Source organism: Sesamum indicum, linkage group LG8 (assembly GCF_026168435.1).
Source record: "Sesamum indicum cultivar Baizhima isolate 11 linkage group LG8, ASM2616843v1, whole genome shotgun sequence".
Taxonomy (NCBI): Eukaryota; Viridiplantae; Streptophyta; class Magnoliopsida; order Lamiales; family Pedaliaceae; genus Sesamum; species Sesamum indicum.
In genome coordinates, this window is record NC_142664.1 from 23545933 (window position 1) to 23563480 (window position 17548).

At 33.2% G+C, this 17548-nt stretch overlaps 2 protein-coding genes across 2 annotated transcripts; one reads left to right on the plus strand and one right to left on the minus strand.

Moving 5' to 3' along the window:
• Positions 1-515: 515 nt before the first annotated feature.
• Positions 516-7325, minus strand: LOC105168552 (Peptidase C78, ubiquitin fold modifier-specific peptidase 1/ 2). Its single transcript, XM_011088684.3, has 13 exons — positions 7062-7325; positions 6096-6470; positions 5098-5369; positions 4908-4995; positions 4615-4790; positions 4214-4304; positions 3363-3488; positions 3223-3270; positions 3020-3096; positions 2081-2169; positions 1515-1626; positions 1150-1252; positions 516-1026 (listed from the first exon to the last, which is right to left on the minus strand). The coding sequence occupies exons 1-13, from the start codon at positions 7246-7248 to the stop codon at positions 797-799; spliced, it is 1974 nt and encodes a 657-aa protein (XP_011086986.1). The 5' UTR covers positions 7249-7325; the 3' UTR covers positions 516-796.
• A 6689-nt stretch (positions 7326-14014) lies between these two features.
• On the plus strand, positions 14015-16127 carry LOC105168553 (putative pectate lyase 22). Its single transcript, XM_011088685.3, has 4 exons — positions 14015-14173; positions 14268-15008; positions 15102-15240; positions 15710-16127. Exons 1-4 carry the CDS (start codon positions 14061-14063, stop codon positions 15929-15931), a joined length of 1215 nt encoding a protein of 404 aa, XP_011086987.1. The 5' UTR covers positions 14015-14060; the 3' UTR covers positions 15932-16127.
• Positions 16128-17548: the final 1421 nt, after the last annotated feature.

The following is a 17548-nucleotide window of genomic DNA, read 5'->3' on the forward strand; positions in this document are numbered from 1 at the left end:
TATGGCTGTTCATCTCTAAAATCAAATCAAAATAAAATTTTAATAAATAAAAAAATTGCTATGCTAAAATGTCAAACCCAAAACCAATTCGAATAGTCAGTTTGGTTTCGATAATTTCCGATTTTTTTTTCAATCCAATATTTGGTAAATCGAAGCTTTTGTTAAAAACATAAAATTAATTAAAAAAATCAATATTAAGAATAACAATTACAACCTTTTGTTTATCTTTTAATGATAAAATAACAATATAATATAAACACGATTATATATATATATATATATTGTGTACAAAAAATAAATAAAAGTAGTATTTTGATATTTGATACGGTTCAATAAATTCATACTAAAAACCAAAATAAAATTAAATATCAAAATTTTTGAAAATACAAAAATCAAATCTAGTTTGGCTTCGATACATACCAAATTTTTTATTTCGATTTGTTACCAAAGTGTAGACATAACAAACTATTTCTCACTATATAGAACAAAATAATCAAACTCCACTCATCAACAAATATGAGAATGAAAGAATTAATTTTTGTAAAAATGGTGAAATGTTGCAAGTTCGATATCGACAAAGTTGTACAAGTACAACAACATCCAATAACGCAAATCATAGCACATCAGTATAAATAGAAGTCCAATCTCAGAGATAATTCTCGTCCTATGGTATTTTCAAACTCGATTCATGAATGCTAATCCAAATGCACTGTCCTATGGGATCAAGAAAGGAAATGAAGAACTGCTCAAATCATAAAAAGTATGCTGCCTTTGCACCCACTTCAACGACATAGTTCTACACCATGTTGGGCCTCTGGGGAAGCAGAAGATTGTAGAACTTATCGTGCAAGAAGAAATGCTTTCCCTTGCTATCAACAGCCTTCTTCCATCCACACCACCCCCCATTCACTATTTTTTTTATGTCGTCGTTGCCTGTGTAGTGGGGATCGAGTATGAGAAATGCACAATCTCCGCTTGTTTCATTGTAATCAACCCCCAAGAGAGTATACGCTAGAACCCCTCCACCTGCAGGTACAAACCAAGATCTTTAAACAACATATAGGAAGAAGTATTCGTTCTTGACGAGAGACTCGCCTTCACTCATTAATGAAAAGACGATATGTGGTGTAGAGTAACTGAGTTTCTAACCTATCATGATGGGTGTTCCTTGAGTCTCGAAATGCAGTGCAAGCTCTCTACATTTCTCTGGAAGCTCGGCTCCGGATCTCACGTTGATGACCTTGCAACTGACCTGTTTTAAGGTAGGATTTTATTTCATCTAAGTCATCACAGTGATATATCTTACTCACAGCACCAGCAAAACTCTGGGTATCTCAAGTCCACAGTGACATAGGAAAGCAAATATGCAAACTAATGGATGCCATTGCAACAACAAAATGGATGTTATCAGACAAATGAAGGAGAAAGAGGTTGGTTGGTAAACAAATAGTTTCTGTTCATTTGCTATTGTACTTTGAATGGGATCCAAAGAAATAAGGCGGACAGATACTTACCCCGAGTAGCTTGTCCAAAACAAAACTTAACTCAATGGCCCCAATCCATTCTCGTGACCCAATAAATGAAGGGTCCTTATCTCCAATCTCTACCAGTGCCTGTTGTATTTCTCTGAAAAAATATAAAGTAGTATTTATGAGAACAAATTTTACTAGAACAGCATAAAGGGCTAAATGAGGGCGAAAATACGGGCCAAAATGTTTATTCGCTGTGTAACTTCCCAAAAGAACACTTAAGAGTCCATGAAAAAAAAATCAAATCATTACTGATAAAGTTTAAGCCCAAAACAGGGTAAACATGTCTACTAACAGGAATTCGTAGAACGCTTTTGGATCATTGTATTCATTTATTAACTTATAAAGAACCAAATGCCTCATGAGAGCGACTTAGAACTAAGTATCAAAATACCTTAGGCTTTACATAAAGTAAGTTTCTCCTGTAGTGAAGAAATGAACTTTTCCTTATGAATGAACTCGAATATTGTTTTCTCCATAGTGATACAGAATACAGAACCAAAGATTTAGAGGATGCATTTGACAATGAGTCGGAAATCCATGAAAAATACCTGTGTGAAGGGACACCAATGGAAGTATAGTGTTGCTGCCTGAACCAAGAAATGATAGTTTGAAGAGAGCGATATGCACAACCCCATCCCTGCCACATAAAATATTGTTAATCATATTGATCAAAGTAGCAAATGAAAGATCTGGCTTGAACAGGTGTATCTGTTTTAGGACACCAAATCATTCAAATGCCAAAATTCCAAATAATTCATTTCATATTAATTGATCATTATCTGCGTAGCTAATCTTAAAAGGGACAAAATGACCTAACACAAAACATTGATCGAGTAGAATGTATGGAAAACACCAAAGCTGCCCCCTTAACTGAATTAATGTTAATTTGCATCCCTGGTATTAGTTTATTGTAAAATGACTCTTCCACCCACGATATGGATAGCCAGTAAAATAGTCGGGTTAACAAATTAAAGCAAATATTTCTCTCATCTTAACCCGCATCATGTGAAGCAAGTAAAATGCCAGCTGATAAAGACATAACCCATCGAAATGAGACTAAACGGAGCAATAATCCTCTCCCCAGATATTCTAGAACTTCTCTTCCTATTTTTCTGAGCATTTTGGGTACAAATAAGGTTTGTGTATTCCGATTATTGTTAGGATTACAACTAAGGTTTCTCTGTCTTATTTGCCATAAACTTTCACATACTGTTACATAATTATCCTCGTTTCAGCAAATCTCATAAGCCTGCAATCATACAGCATCACATTCTTGTAAACTGCGATCACAGTTTAAACAAAAAGTGCCAGAAGAATCAGCAGAACAAGACAGGTCTTCAGAAGACTTGATGAACAAAATCGGGCCATTTCGCATTAGTTAAGGCATCCACAAAACAAACTTTGATGGCAAATCCAGAATAGCAGAACCCACTCAAACAGCAAATTATTAGCAAAAGGCAGTAACTTGCAAGAGGGAGCTGTATTACCGAATCATCAAATCCATCGTGGAGGTAATGATAATACTCGTAAGAACCTTGAATTAGAGAAATGCTTCCACCAGATACTGCACAATCATTATGGAAACAACAAGAACCAAGGTAAAGCACAGTTGGAAAGTAAATGTGATGACACAAGAAATGAAAATAATAATGCTCATGTCATGTATGTTTAAGAAAAAGACAGAAATTACCCCCACTGCTTGGAATGCCCTGATGAACATCCTTGAGCAAAGAGGAGCCTAATATATATAAAAAAAAGTCAACAACTCCTCCAATCTATATCAACAAAAACACCTAGAAAGAGAGGGCTTATATGAAGCTAAACGTGTACCCCTTTGATTTGATTTGTCCCTTTTGTTTCCCTTTACTGAAGATATGTTTATAGCATTAGCAATTCGTAGAAGAGGCCGATCAAATGGCAACCCTAGTCTCAGGTGGAGGGATCTTCGGGCTTCAACTGCGAAATGCAAGATATCAATATTACCAATAGTATCAGACTGGAACATATTTTTCAGTTCACAATTAACACATACAAAGGTGTAAAGTCCCTCAGGCCATGCTGACGTGGAGATTGAATCTTTTAAATCTGTCCTTTTGATTTTTACCATTATAATGAAAATTTATCTAGACAACTAAGACCACTAGATAAAAGCATCTTGTATTTATTTTATCAAACTGGCAATCACTTTTTCTAACATTTCAACAACCAGAAGGATGTCTCATACTGCTTTTAGTCCCAAGCTCGAGCCTGGAAAACCAAGTGCTTATAGAATTTCTTTAAGAAAATTATGAGACTTCATCAATACAAAAAAAATTAACCACCTTTTTTACCTTCTCATTGATCAAACTGTTAACTCCATATTCTGGATCAATGGATTCTCCAATTATTAGACCGGTATAGGGAGTACTCCAGCTACATCAGAACAATATAACATGGCTCTGACACACTCTTTCCTTTTTCTTTTTTCTCTCTCCTTTTTTCATTTTTATTTTTCCAAGGGGGAGTTTATGGGGTGGCTAATCCTACATTCATACATCCATGATCCAACCCTTCATTCTTGCTATCTATAAAAATACAAAAAGGGGGCACCATAAATGTGATAACTTAGATAATTAACTAGCTAACCTCCAAGAAAATTCATAAAAATTCTTGCCACGACTTATCCGGTGAAAAGAGACTACCTTGTTTCATCTCTGTCTCCCCATAGCTAAGTTCATATAAAACTGTGACTGGATGTACAAGTCCTGAAGGAATGAAATGGTATGGCCGCAGCTGTAACAGTAGAGCTGTTTCATCAGTACACTTTGCAGTCGCAAAAGGGGGAAACACTATTAGAGAAGCCGAAAAGAGGCTACTAACTGTAAATTCATTCACATAGCAATTGACATTGTTTCATGTACTGGCTTATGAAATACAAAATACACATCAATTTTCCTCAACACTGAACTTTATAAGCACATACATAAATACATATATATATATATATGTGTGTGTGTGTCTGTATAATATAAAAAAATATAAAATGAACATATAGACACAGGCCACCAAAGAGATAACAAATTAATTGAATAAATGATCTAACCCGTGGATGTTGTACTAAGAGATCTGGCAGGATCTTGTTCTTCAATGAATGTAACTGGTCAACTAATCCAGGGATGATTAATTTGGAAACCATATGCGTGAGCAGAAGATCCTTTGTAGCATAGGCCAACACTTCCAATTTATGATTTACAACCAAGAGTTTAGCTTCTGCCATTGCTGGAAAAAGAAAATATAGGTCAAGAAACATGAGATATGCTCAGCTCAAAGATAAAAACATCTATATGCATCTGCCGAAGGACACCACAAAAATATTTTTAATTTCCAAGCTTATACCTGGATAAAATTCAGCATTCGGCGCAGCAGGTTTCAAATTACTTCTTGACCTATTAAACATGACACTGACTAGAAGTTTATCTGCATCCTAAGCAAAAAAAGAACTCAATAGATGCTGATAAAGAGTGAAATGCATCAAATTTTCAAGATCATTAGTAAATTTAAACAAAAAAAGAAAAGGATATATTACCTCCTCCACAGAGGTAAAAGATGATATGTTCTTAGTTTCCACGAAAAAGTATGAACATGTGATAGATTTTAGAAGGGATTCTTCAGCAGTTTCAAGTACAATAACGTTTCTTGGAAGCTCAGCTGGCGGCTCCAGTTCTGTTCCATGAATAATGACAGGTTCAGGTCCACTGGTTGAAGGTTTACTTTGGGCTTCTATGATGTATGCAACTTGTGGATCTCTAAGTTTGTGTTCCACAACTTCAATGGCTCGTGCATATGCATCTTCCACATCTAAAGGAAAGGCAGCATATTGAGCAAGAAGAAAGAAGAATGCTAATAAACCTCCAGTCAATATGAAATAGATGGCCCATATTTGCAAATTCAAGATATTAAACAAAAAGAAAATAGCACTGCCTATATCATGTTCCATTACAAATATAAGGCAAAACTAATTACAATGGTTTAAAGGAACCTTTGATGTGTTTCTTCCCTGCTCTTTCTCCAACTTATTTCCGTTAGAAAAAACTTTTCAATGTCACACAACCTTTTGACTTCAAAATCCATTACTTATCCAAATAAAATTACAATTTATTTTTGTGGCGCCTTAAACAAAGTGTGTCAATTCTCATTGTAGCCTGTTTGCTTGGTTTGTCACATTGAATACAAGGTAGTAAAAGGTCAAAGGGAAAGGCACAAAAGGTGCCCAGTTCCCACACAATTTTCTTTTTCTCCTAAATACTTATGCACAAAGTAGTATGAAAAGCCATGGAGGATTAAGAAAATGCATAAATCAGGCAAATTATTTCCAAGAAACTTCTTCTTCACTTGCCTCTTAGTTATATCTGTTTCTAAATTCCGACCAATCTAAAGGGTTCTCATGTAATTGCAATCTATGATCATCATTAAGAACAATAATTCTAAACAAGTTCACATTTCAATGATAGCTTCATGAAAATGGAGCTAATTACAAAAGCCAAAAAAATACTAGGAAAAAGAAAAGGAGAGACAGATCTTTACCTTTAGGATTGTTTGAAGCATAATACAGAGGCAAATTCAGAGGAAGTTCGCACCGAATTATACAACCTTTCTCCCATACTTGCTTCTCAGGCTGAGTTTCATAAACAACAGTGCTTGCTTTCTCCAAATTACGTAAATTTCCTGTCCTTGATATGAAAAACTCCAGATCACGTTCACCACTGCCATTGTTCAGACTCAGCACAGCTCCAATCAACACCTGATCTCCATTGCCATCACCATAAAGGATCTTCCTAAGATTCGTAACAGCTGAAATAGCATCCCTCGCAATTTTTTCCAACTTCAATTCAGTCTTATCATGAACAATCACTGCCCCGATTACTTCAAAACCCTTCGGAATCAGACTCTTGATTTCATCTGTCAATCCAGCACCACAGCAAAAGCTAGAAAGTTTAGAATTGTGTACACTACCTTACTAAGTCGTAATCCCCACCCTTAACCAAATCGTTATCAACTATCAAGTTTCATTTCAATTCCAGAATTCAAAATTTGCCACTTCCCATCAATCTACACAACAAGGTTGGACATTTTACCTCATGCTCAAAACTATTTTAAATGCTCCAATAGTCCACATTTACAGTAAAGACACAACTTTCATGCATGTCATCATCCCTATACATAGAAACCACCAGCATCCACTTAATGCAAAAAGCTCCAACTTATTCAGAATGGTTTCGCAGAGCATTTGGAAACTGATTTCTTCATTAACAGATTCGTTGTTATTCACGTTCCGACAGATGATTTTGCAAGAAATACATCAAGTTAACTCCAAGGACCACGCTAACTAAAACAAACAAGACGAAAGATCACAACTTGCATAAGAGACCATCTTGCCAATTAATTCCCCAACCATTCAGCAGCGAAAAATAATAACGCGACTACGGCACAAAAAACGATTTTCAGCTTTCCAAACTCCATACCCAATTCCACGAAAGAACTAAATTTCACCTGATTCCTTAGGGAGGTGAGGAGAGAGGGGATCGTCGGAGGTAGTGTGGAGGCACCGAAGGGTGGAGACGATGCTAACCGAAGGTAGGAACGGGGAGGCGATCAGCCATTGCAGGCCAGCTTCTTTCTTCAGTATCAGCAGCTTCCGGCATAGGATTCTGATTTCGACGTCGTTTTGGATACCCATGTTATAGAATTGGGTCACCGTCGGATAGAAACAAGTCAAGAACCCCCCAACCCTCCCTAAGTACCATTCTGGGTTTTCACACACACACACACACACACTTTAATTCAAGGGGGGAAAATTGCATAATACCCCGGTAATTTAACAAACTTGCAGAAACCTCCACAATAATCAAAACTAGGCAAGAAAAACCCACTTCTCTTCAACTATTCATATTCGTAATTTATATCTAGCAACTAAGATACATTCTATGTGTATCCAAAATTTAAATTTTTATAATATTTATTTAATTAAATAAAAAAAGATAAAATGAATAATCGATCAAATTAGTAAAATAAACAAACTTCACATATGTATAAATAAAAATTTATCGCAAATTAAAGAGATGGATAGGGTGTAGAAAAAATAGTTGAGGGAATTTTAGTTCATTCATATTCTCATTTAATAAATAGCAGAAATTTTTATATTGGTACACTGGATTGCAGAGCATAACTATTGTGGTCATAATTGACAAAGATGCTGATGTGTACTGAAATTTGGCTACACCACAAGGGTCAAAAGATTTTCAAAGGAATCCTAAGATTATTAGAGGAATAGCCCTGCAAAACGGAGATTAGTACTCTGATATTTAAGTCAATAACGAGTTATGAAGAAATAAAAAGGAAAAACTTGAGTTAAAGTGAGAATGATGGTATAAAATGGTGATAAGGTGTGTATATTCATGTGGAGTGCAAAATATAGGCTTGAGATAACCTAAAAACCGAGATAAAATAATGCAAGAAAGTGAGAGTTTGAGAATAAGTGTTATGTAGAACTGTGTCCTTAGAAACCTGCACAAGACATTCATTTATAGGCTTATACAGAGTTGGATATACAGTCAATTGTTGAGTTCCATATGCTATTAAAAAGCTCTTCGAGTTAGCTGTCATTCGCAACAAACCGTTGGTGATTTGAATAAGTATTAGCTGAGATACGTGAGTTTGACGAACCCTATCAAATCTGCCCATCATTTCGGGAATTAGTTATTCAAAGATTTTCTAACTTGTTTATCACCGATTTACCTGAAACCACCTAGAGATATTATACAATGACATGTACAAATGTGTTGGAAAGCTATATGACGTGTCCGACTGAAATAGACTTATTTTTTGGGCCTGCAAGTTCAATAAAGTAACAAGTAAGCATGTGGTCCTTTCTTCCCTACTAATGGGCTTTATCAGTCCTGCTGGTGGGTTTTATCCATCCCGTTGATGGGATCTTATCCGTCCTGTTGATGAGCCAATTTGGCTCTTAGTTGGCTGGACAAGTATGTTTAGCTTGTGGGCTTAGCCCAATAAATTTAGAGGCATCAGATGTCAACCTACTATTATATTTTTTTAATTAACATGATAACTTAAATATACGTGATGCATATGGCCTAAGGAATTATGGATCAAAGAAGAGCAAAAGGGCCCAAGCTCCCCTATAGACCATCCAACAACCTATGAAGGGGGTGACCACCTAAGATATTCAAGAACCTAGCCTAAGATTGTGGCCCAACCAGCAATAATCGGCCCAAGACCCATATTTAAATGCTACTACGAGGTGGCATGCATTTGGACAACCAAGTGTACCTCCTAGTCGACATGGAAGACCTGTGCCAAGAGAGGTTCCTTCAAAGACTCACTTCTAGATAAGAGGGATTCCTTGTGGATTAGGAGTCCTCATTTGTGAAGGGTCCCTTTAACATAGAAACTGATTTACATTAACAAGATTTACAAGAGATGAGAACAGATTGTGGCGTATCCCAACAGAATAGGGCATACATGCAGATTCCCATAGAAGGGGGACATCCCCTATAAATATAAGTTTGATCCCCAGGCAGGAATACCTTCGAGACTTGAACTCTTGTTGTCAATTCTCATTTTGCACTCTCTCTGCATTTTGAACATGATTTTCTCTTATGAATTCGTTCATCAAATTTTGATTCTTAACTATGATTTACTTTTTTACGCTTATTATCTCTTCAACCGATACTAACTTGAGTATCGAAGTACTCACATATTGTTTTGCAGGTTCCATTTTCAGCACTGAAGTCCAAGCTTATTGAACCCGTACTAATTACACACATCAATGTAATCATAACATATTGAGATTTTTCATTACATTTATGAAAAGATATTTTAAACAAGTTAGATTTTAAAATAAAGGACTTTTCTATTTGATTTTTTTAACATATTTTGGGCCTTTTCCAAGACCTCTCAAAAGATAGACCGACATGTTTGCAAAGATATGCCAATGGGCTTCGCTTCATGGGCCTTCGGGCCCAGCCCATCTGCATGTGATATGATATTGAAATTGACAAGCACGTGCAAATGAAATAAACTTATATTCCATTCATGTAAAAAAGAAAATTAAAAATAAATAATTTGATTCCACACATAGTTTTCAAACAAAATTAAAAAGGATACTTATTCCATATATTTTAAAACCATTACCCCCAAAAATAGCGACTAAAAGTTAGTAGCCTCAAGTCGTTACTTTGAAAGTGTCTGCGAAAACTTTTTAAATTAATTTTTCAATATTTTACTATATAAGAAACACATTTAACCAAATTCTAAAAAAAAAAATCGAGATAATAACATTAGCTGCTTTTTTACATTTTTATAAATAATTCAAAATTATGTACACAAAATCTCCACTATTTCTTCTCTTTTGTCAAACATTTCAACTTACCGGAGATATATTTTGCATTTTTATTTTGTATCAAACTTTCACCTTTATTTTTTTAAAATTTAAACTCTAAAGTACAATTTTTCGACGCATCCTTCATTAATAACATAGATCATGGGGAGTAGAAAAACGGAAAAAAAACATCATTATTTTCCTCAACAAAAAACCTTATCTTTAGAACATATCAAGAAATAAATAAACCACATAAAGAAAAGAAATTATTATATGAAATATGGATATGATAATTATTATTAAGTAGATAAAGAAGTTGATAAGTAACAATCAGTCACAATAGCTAAGTCATAATGATAACATGGGCACCTTTATTTGAAACAATAGCTCAACCTCCTTAACGTAGACCTTCACGTTGCTTTTGTCCCCCCTAAATTAATGTAACCAAGTTCATCAACACACTTTCAGGACCAAAATTGTTTTCTTCAATACATTTTCATAAATTAAATTTCAATATATATATGAAAACAAAATTAAGTTGTGAAATGACAAATTTCTACATCAAAATTATGTGCAACAAACTAATTATTATAACACGAATAGTAACAAGTACCTTTATTCATCCTTTTCGTGCATAAAAGAAAGTAAGCGTATTGTTTTTAAAGTATAAAAATAGTATAAAGGGTAGAATATCGAATATTGCTTACATGTATGTATATCGGATGATCAGTTGATAAGATCGAATTTTTTTTTTAAAAAAAATCAAATTCTTTTATCGAGGGATAAGTTGGTAGGTGATTTGTAGTAACCTTGTAAGCGGCCTATAATCCTTAGATTTGTTTTGAACTGCTTTAATAATTTTCTAAGTATTTGTAAGCGATTACGATTCTGAAACTTAAATTATTGGGTAGTGTTATTGATCTAAATATTGCACGCATGTTCTTTTACAAAATATTCATTAGTCCTGTTGATCTGTATTAGGTGAGTAGTGTAGATCGTCCTAATAACATAATTTTGTTATTGAAGCATATAGTATAATTGTACATTACATCCGGCAAGTCCAACAATCATGGATCCAAAATCACGCTGAGTTAGCGGGGGTTGCAGAGGGTTGTCCCTGATTTTTTAGTGGGGGTAAGATTGTAATTTCATAATACTTTATAAGTGCCCTAGTATGATAATTGATGGGGCGATATTTTATTATAATTCACTCGAAACAATCCTCTACGTGGAAAAAATTCTCAAATCACGTGAATTTTGTATCTTGTAACTATCTTTCTCTTTGTATATCTCTTTACGCATTCACAACTTGAATAAACCTAATTTCTAATATATATATATATATATATATATATTATTTGATATTTTTGCACCCTATTCATATTGAAAATATTCAACTTAAGGCCAACCAATTATATATAATTAATAGCATTCCTACATCTATGTATTACCCTATTCTTTAGGCTAAAAATTTAGTTCTCTTGAGAATACATTAATTAATTAATTAATTATTTTACTATATTTAAATTATTGCTTTAGAAAAAAATTGCAACGGACCCATTATCCCCTTATTATTAAGTACCTTCTCGTGACAACTCATTGTAGGAGATATTTGTTAAATGATCGTTAATTTAAAAGGAGTGTTTATAATTTTTTAAATAACAAAAATATATTTATAACTATAACAAATTTAAAAAAAGCCGTTGTAATTCATCCAATCCTTTATTAATCAAAGGCTAGCTAGCATTGGTTTTGTCCAAGAAACAAGTGAAGGATCAAATCTTTCCAATATGTGGGAATGTACCATGTAGCTTTGAGATGGAATAAGGTGGTCACTGTAATTTGCCATGGAAATTTAGTAAATATGAAGAAATAACAAAAAATCATATAAAGAAGAATAATTTGTAATGGGGCAGTTTTGAACCATTTGAGTTTGAAATTTGGAGGCAAAGCATGTGCTACTGTCTGATAAAAAATTGGTACTCATGGTATCCTCATCCACAATTCAATGATCAAATATAGCCACAAATGGATAGATGATCTTCAAAATACACTAAATTAGTGGATAAATCTTGATTAAGATGTAAATTTAGAATCTTGGGCTTATTTATTTGTGTTTTATTTTTAAATTTGGTAAAGAATATATATGATTAATTTTGTATAGATTTTTGTGCGAAATGATATGATATATTTGGATTAATTAATAAAATTATGTTATATATATTGGACTATGATATTAAATCAATATATTTTCAATAAAAATACATATAAACAAGCATATTTTTACTTTAATGATTGGTTCGAAACTGAAACCTGAAAATGAAAATATAAACAAAAATAAGCAAGGAAATTGAAATTTACATATATTTTCTTACTTGGTATTTACATTTATGAAATGCAAAAAGAGAGATAATTCCTGTCTGTGGCAAGGAAATCAAGACAAACCAGTGTTATCTTCCTGCTATTTATTTTTGTGCTATAAATTTTACTAATGCTAATTTTTTCAATGTTATTGCAACAAAATAAAAGATAATATTAGTGATAAAATATCAAATGATAATTTTAAAATTATCGTTGAGCATATATATGTAATGTTATAATAATTTTGATTTTTTCATAATAAAATTATTAATAATCACTAAGATTGATTATATAAATAAATAGATGCTAATATTTTTATTCGAGAATTTATACGTATATGTGAGATAAATATAATTTTTCATACTATATTGCAGTATATTTTATTATTAAATTGATTTAAAAAATGAAATAAATATTTACATATCCGATAAAACTTGAATCCATGACCTCAAACGTGTTCATAACACTGCAACCACTAAACTAGTACACCATTGACCATGCTACATTGCATTGTTGGAAAGTAAGATTTTGACATCCCCTCAATGTCAAGTAGTTGTTAAGGAGACAAATGTAAGTGTAATAAACACAAGTGTTATATATATGTCCAAAAATGCACGTCTTTAATCAAATAATTTTATGATATAGCTAGCTTATCAATTATTTCTTTTTCCTTTTAGATTTAGCAATCGAAAATATGTTTAATAATTTGATTTCGCCTTAAATCAATAAGAAATCAAACAACTGTAAGAAGTATCGTAAACTATATTATTAATTTCAGAATTTAAAATTAGGAAAAGGAAAAAGAAAAAGACGTGAAAACTAAATTAATTGCCGATATTTCAAATAGTTTTTCATGTTATAAATATTGTAAAATAAAATAAAACATATTTATAGAAATTTTAGTTTGCACCAATTAATTAGATTAATAATTAGCAATGTTTGTTTCTCGTGCACTATATATGCCCACATATTATTATATGGAGACAAAGACACAAGCTTAAGGTAACATTTACACTAAATAAAATCATTCCATGCTTTATTTATCATGCAGTAACAGAAATATAACAATATATATAGACATAGAGAAAAAGAAATATAGATACTAAAAATCATAAGGGTAAATTACCATCAGAATTATACGAAATTTGTACTTTGCCATATATGAGGGTTTTTTTGCCTGAAAAAATCACATGTTATGCATATGTGAAAATATCACATGCATAACCCTTGAATATCACATGTGCATTACATGTAATTTTTTTTTTACAAAAAAACTTGATGAAAAAATAGTTATAAATGACAAAATGCAAAATTTAATAAAATTAAGATAGCAAATTGAAAAAAAAAAATAGATATCAAAATGTAAAAATAATTATAATTTAAATGATAAAATATAATTAACCCAAATTACAAAGTCAATCAAGAGTCATAAAAGCTGATCTCGAAACTCATTGATCATCAAATGTCATGGGCATGAGAGTGCAGATTAAGTATACGTAGCCCCACATTACGATAGGTTTAAATTCTAAACTAACCTATCACATAATTGAGCATAAAAACCTTGAAAGAAAAACGAGATGAAGAGGAGAAGGGGGTTTAATTTTCATAATAAATTTAACAAAATTAGCGACCCAAACTACCATCGTCGGGGGTAGAATCGGTAATCAACAAGGAGGCTATAGGTAGGGTTTACCTTTTTAGCAAATTCATGCCACCTAAGTACTCCCTTTATAATCCTCACTCCATTCCCTCTCTTCCCCACAACCCCTCCATTCTTCTCTCTCTTAGCAATGGCATTCCCTTCAATTCCATTCCTTGTCTTTTTTTGCCTCTTATTCCCTTCCCTCATTGCCTCCTCTCCAACCCTACAAGACCCTGAACTAGTAGTCCAAGAAGTACATAGGTATGTTGAAGAAAAGTCGTTTTTCTAGTTATTCCAGTTTAACTAATTACATATCTTTTATATTTATATTTTTTTTGTTAAAATAATTATGCAGGAAACTGAATGTCTCGAGAAGAAAACTGGGGTTCCTGTCATGCAACACAGGCAATCCCATTGACGACTGCTGGCGTTGCGACCCCAATTGGGAAGAGAACCGCCAGAAGTTAGCTGACTGTGCGATTGGATTTGGCAAGAATGCGATAGGTGGTAAGGATGGTGAAATTTACGTGGTGACGGATTCTGGAGATGATGATCCCGTTAATCCTAAGCCGGGAACGCTCCGCTATGCTGTTATTCAAGACCAGCCTTTGTGGATTATATTTGCACGAGACATGGTTATTCAATTGAAGGAGGAGTTGATAATGAACTCATTCAAGACCATTGATGGTAGGGGGGCTAGTGTGCACATTGCTAATGGCCCATGCATTACCATTCAATACGTGACCAACATTATCATACATGGGGTTCACATACATGATTGTAAGCAAGGGGGGAATGCTATGGTGAGGGACTCCCCACGACACTATGGGTGGAGAACCATATCGGACGGGGATGGTGTGTCGATTTTTGGTGGGAGCCACGTATGGGTTGATCATTGCTCGTTGTCCAACTGCAATGACGGGCTGATTGATGCCATCCATGGATCAACGGCTATCACAATTTCGAATAATTACATGACTCACCATAATAAGGTCATGCTATTGGGACATAGTGACTTGTATCCCCAAGACAAGGGCATGCAAGTAACAATTGCCTTTAATCACTTCGGAGAAGGACTTGTGCAAAGAATGCCTAGGTGAATTTAAAATATACATGTTCATTTTTTTTTCAAGACTATTATAAAAAAAAAGTGTATTGTTCTATCTAATATTTTTTTTATTCCGTACAGATGTAGACATGGTTACTTTCACGTCGTGAACAATGACTACACTCACTGGGAGATGTACGCAATTGGAGGCAGCGCCGCACCCACTATCAACAGCCAAGGCAATAGATTTCTTGCTCCGAATGACAGATTCAACAAAGAGGTAATACACTTACGATATTCATATATTTAAATTATAGTGTTCAGCTGCATTAACCAATTGATTGAATTGATATCATTTTTCTTATTGATAAAGAAGGTCTTTTTTGAATTCCCAGGTTGTTCCCAACCCCAATCCTACTAAGAAAAATTACTTAATTTTACTCAATCTTGATCGACAATATATAAGTTATATAAATTTAAAGTTTTCAATTATTATAATAAGAATATTACAGAAATCAAATAATTGACAGAAATTATAAAGATAAATTTAGAGTGGCACATCAGTTGGTGTATGTTTGTTTTAGTATAAGTCCATAATTTGTTCACGTTGGCTTTTTCAACTGGTCCTTGCATATCTACTTTCTCAATTAAGACCTTTTGAACCGACTTTAATTTAGTCAATAAAATTTCTCAAAAAAGAAAAGTATAATTACATTAATTTAAAAACACTATTATTAAATTTGATTCAGGTGACGAAATATGAAGATGCAGCAGAAAGTGAGTGGAAGAACTGGAACTGGAGATCAGAAGGGGACCTCATGTTAAATGGTGCATTTTTCACGGCCTCTGGTGCTGGTGCCTCGTCGAGCTATGCTAAGGCATCGAGCTTAGGAGCCCGGCCGTCTTCCCTAATTACCTCCATCACCGCCGCCTCCGGTGCCCTAAACTGTAGGAAGGGCTCACGATGCTAAAAGCTACTAGACATCGTGGCCTAACACAGCCGTGTATATGAATTTGATTGTCACACTGCTTGATAGTCTAAACATCTCCAAGTTTATGCACTATTTGTGGGGCTATTTTATAGCAGAAATATTTAGAATTTGTTTACAAGTGATCAAGTGTTAATATTGTAAATATACATGTGTGAATAAATTGAACTTTTTCCTACTCTCTCTGTCTCACACACATACATACCCTAGGCACACAATTTCAAAGTAGAGTACAACAATACTAAAAAAAATTCTTACTTAAATCAGATTTGGTTAAACTAAATCAATCGCACAACAAGTATGATAAACTTATTATTTGATTAATCATATTTTTTAAATTGTACACCAATCACACGATAAGTGTATTATAGTATAAAATGTTGAAAGCAGTAAGAAAGAGATGGGCCATAAAAGGCCCATTCTACAATGGGGCCTCATCAAAATTATTTTTCATAAAATCATAAGAGGCCCAGCTTTGAAGAAAAGAATGGGAGACTCCAATGACCAGGCAGACAAAAATAAATGAAAATAAAATAAATTAAAGAGGATTATCGATTGATAATAATTATAGGGTGACACTAAATAGGGGCATATGTTAATCTGGCACAGCCAAATTGAAGTACATTTGACACGTCTCAATTTTTGCCGGTCCAATATGATCCAAGTACGAACCGTCCAACCCACCTCAACTTTAACAAATTATTATTATTTTAAATATTTTCAACTCTCATATTATTATATTAAATAAAAGTAAACGGCTTATAATTTAGGTGTGGACGCTAGCCTCTTTTTTTTTTTATTAGCAATTTTTATGGTGGAATTTTAATTTGACCACAAAATTGTGTAAGTTTATTTATTTATTTATTTATTCTGTGGAATCGTCGAGTAGTAATTTTTTAAGTTATATCACTACAAAACCATGTATTTCGATATTGTAATTCATTGAGATTTTAATAGAAATGTACCAATCAAACGAGATACGTTAAGACTGATTTAGTTTGATAATAGATGCGAATAAGAAGATCGAAAGTTATAACAGAACTTGAATGAGAAATTATCGTATAGAAATTCTTTTATCAAGATCAGGTCAACTTGATCACATATATGCTCGCGCTATTTTAATTATATATTAATTAAATAATAATTATATTTTCATCTTCTACGTTGATAAAACTACTCCAAATTGAAAAATTTCTCTTGCCCTCTCAAAATGAATGCATACAACTACGATTCCAAGAAAAGAAATAAAACTAAGTATAATATCAACTGCCAACCCCAAGATTATATATATTTGAGTGAACAAATCAATCGGATGACAAGAGTCTCTTTGATTATAGTATAAAAATAGTGTATTAATTGAAATTCAAACATGAGTAAGCTCCTTGTTTTTAAAATAATTGATGTATATGTTGGTAATCCACATTTATTTATACGAGAAAAAAAGTAAATTATATATATATATAAATCATATAATAAATACATATATGCTACCACACTATATAACTTCCAGCACCATTATAAATACTTAAAATATTATTTTTTACAAGGAGGTTACTATTTATTGATTTAACAACACATTACATACTTCCTCTTAAAAAT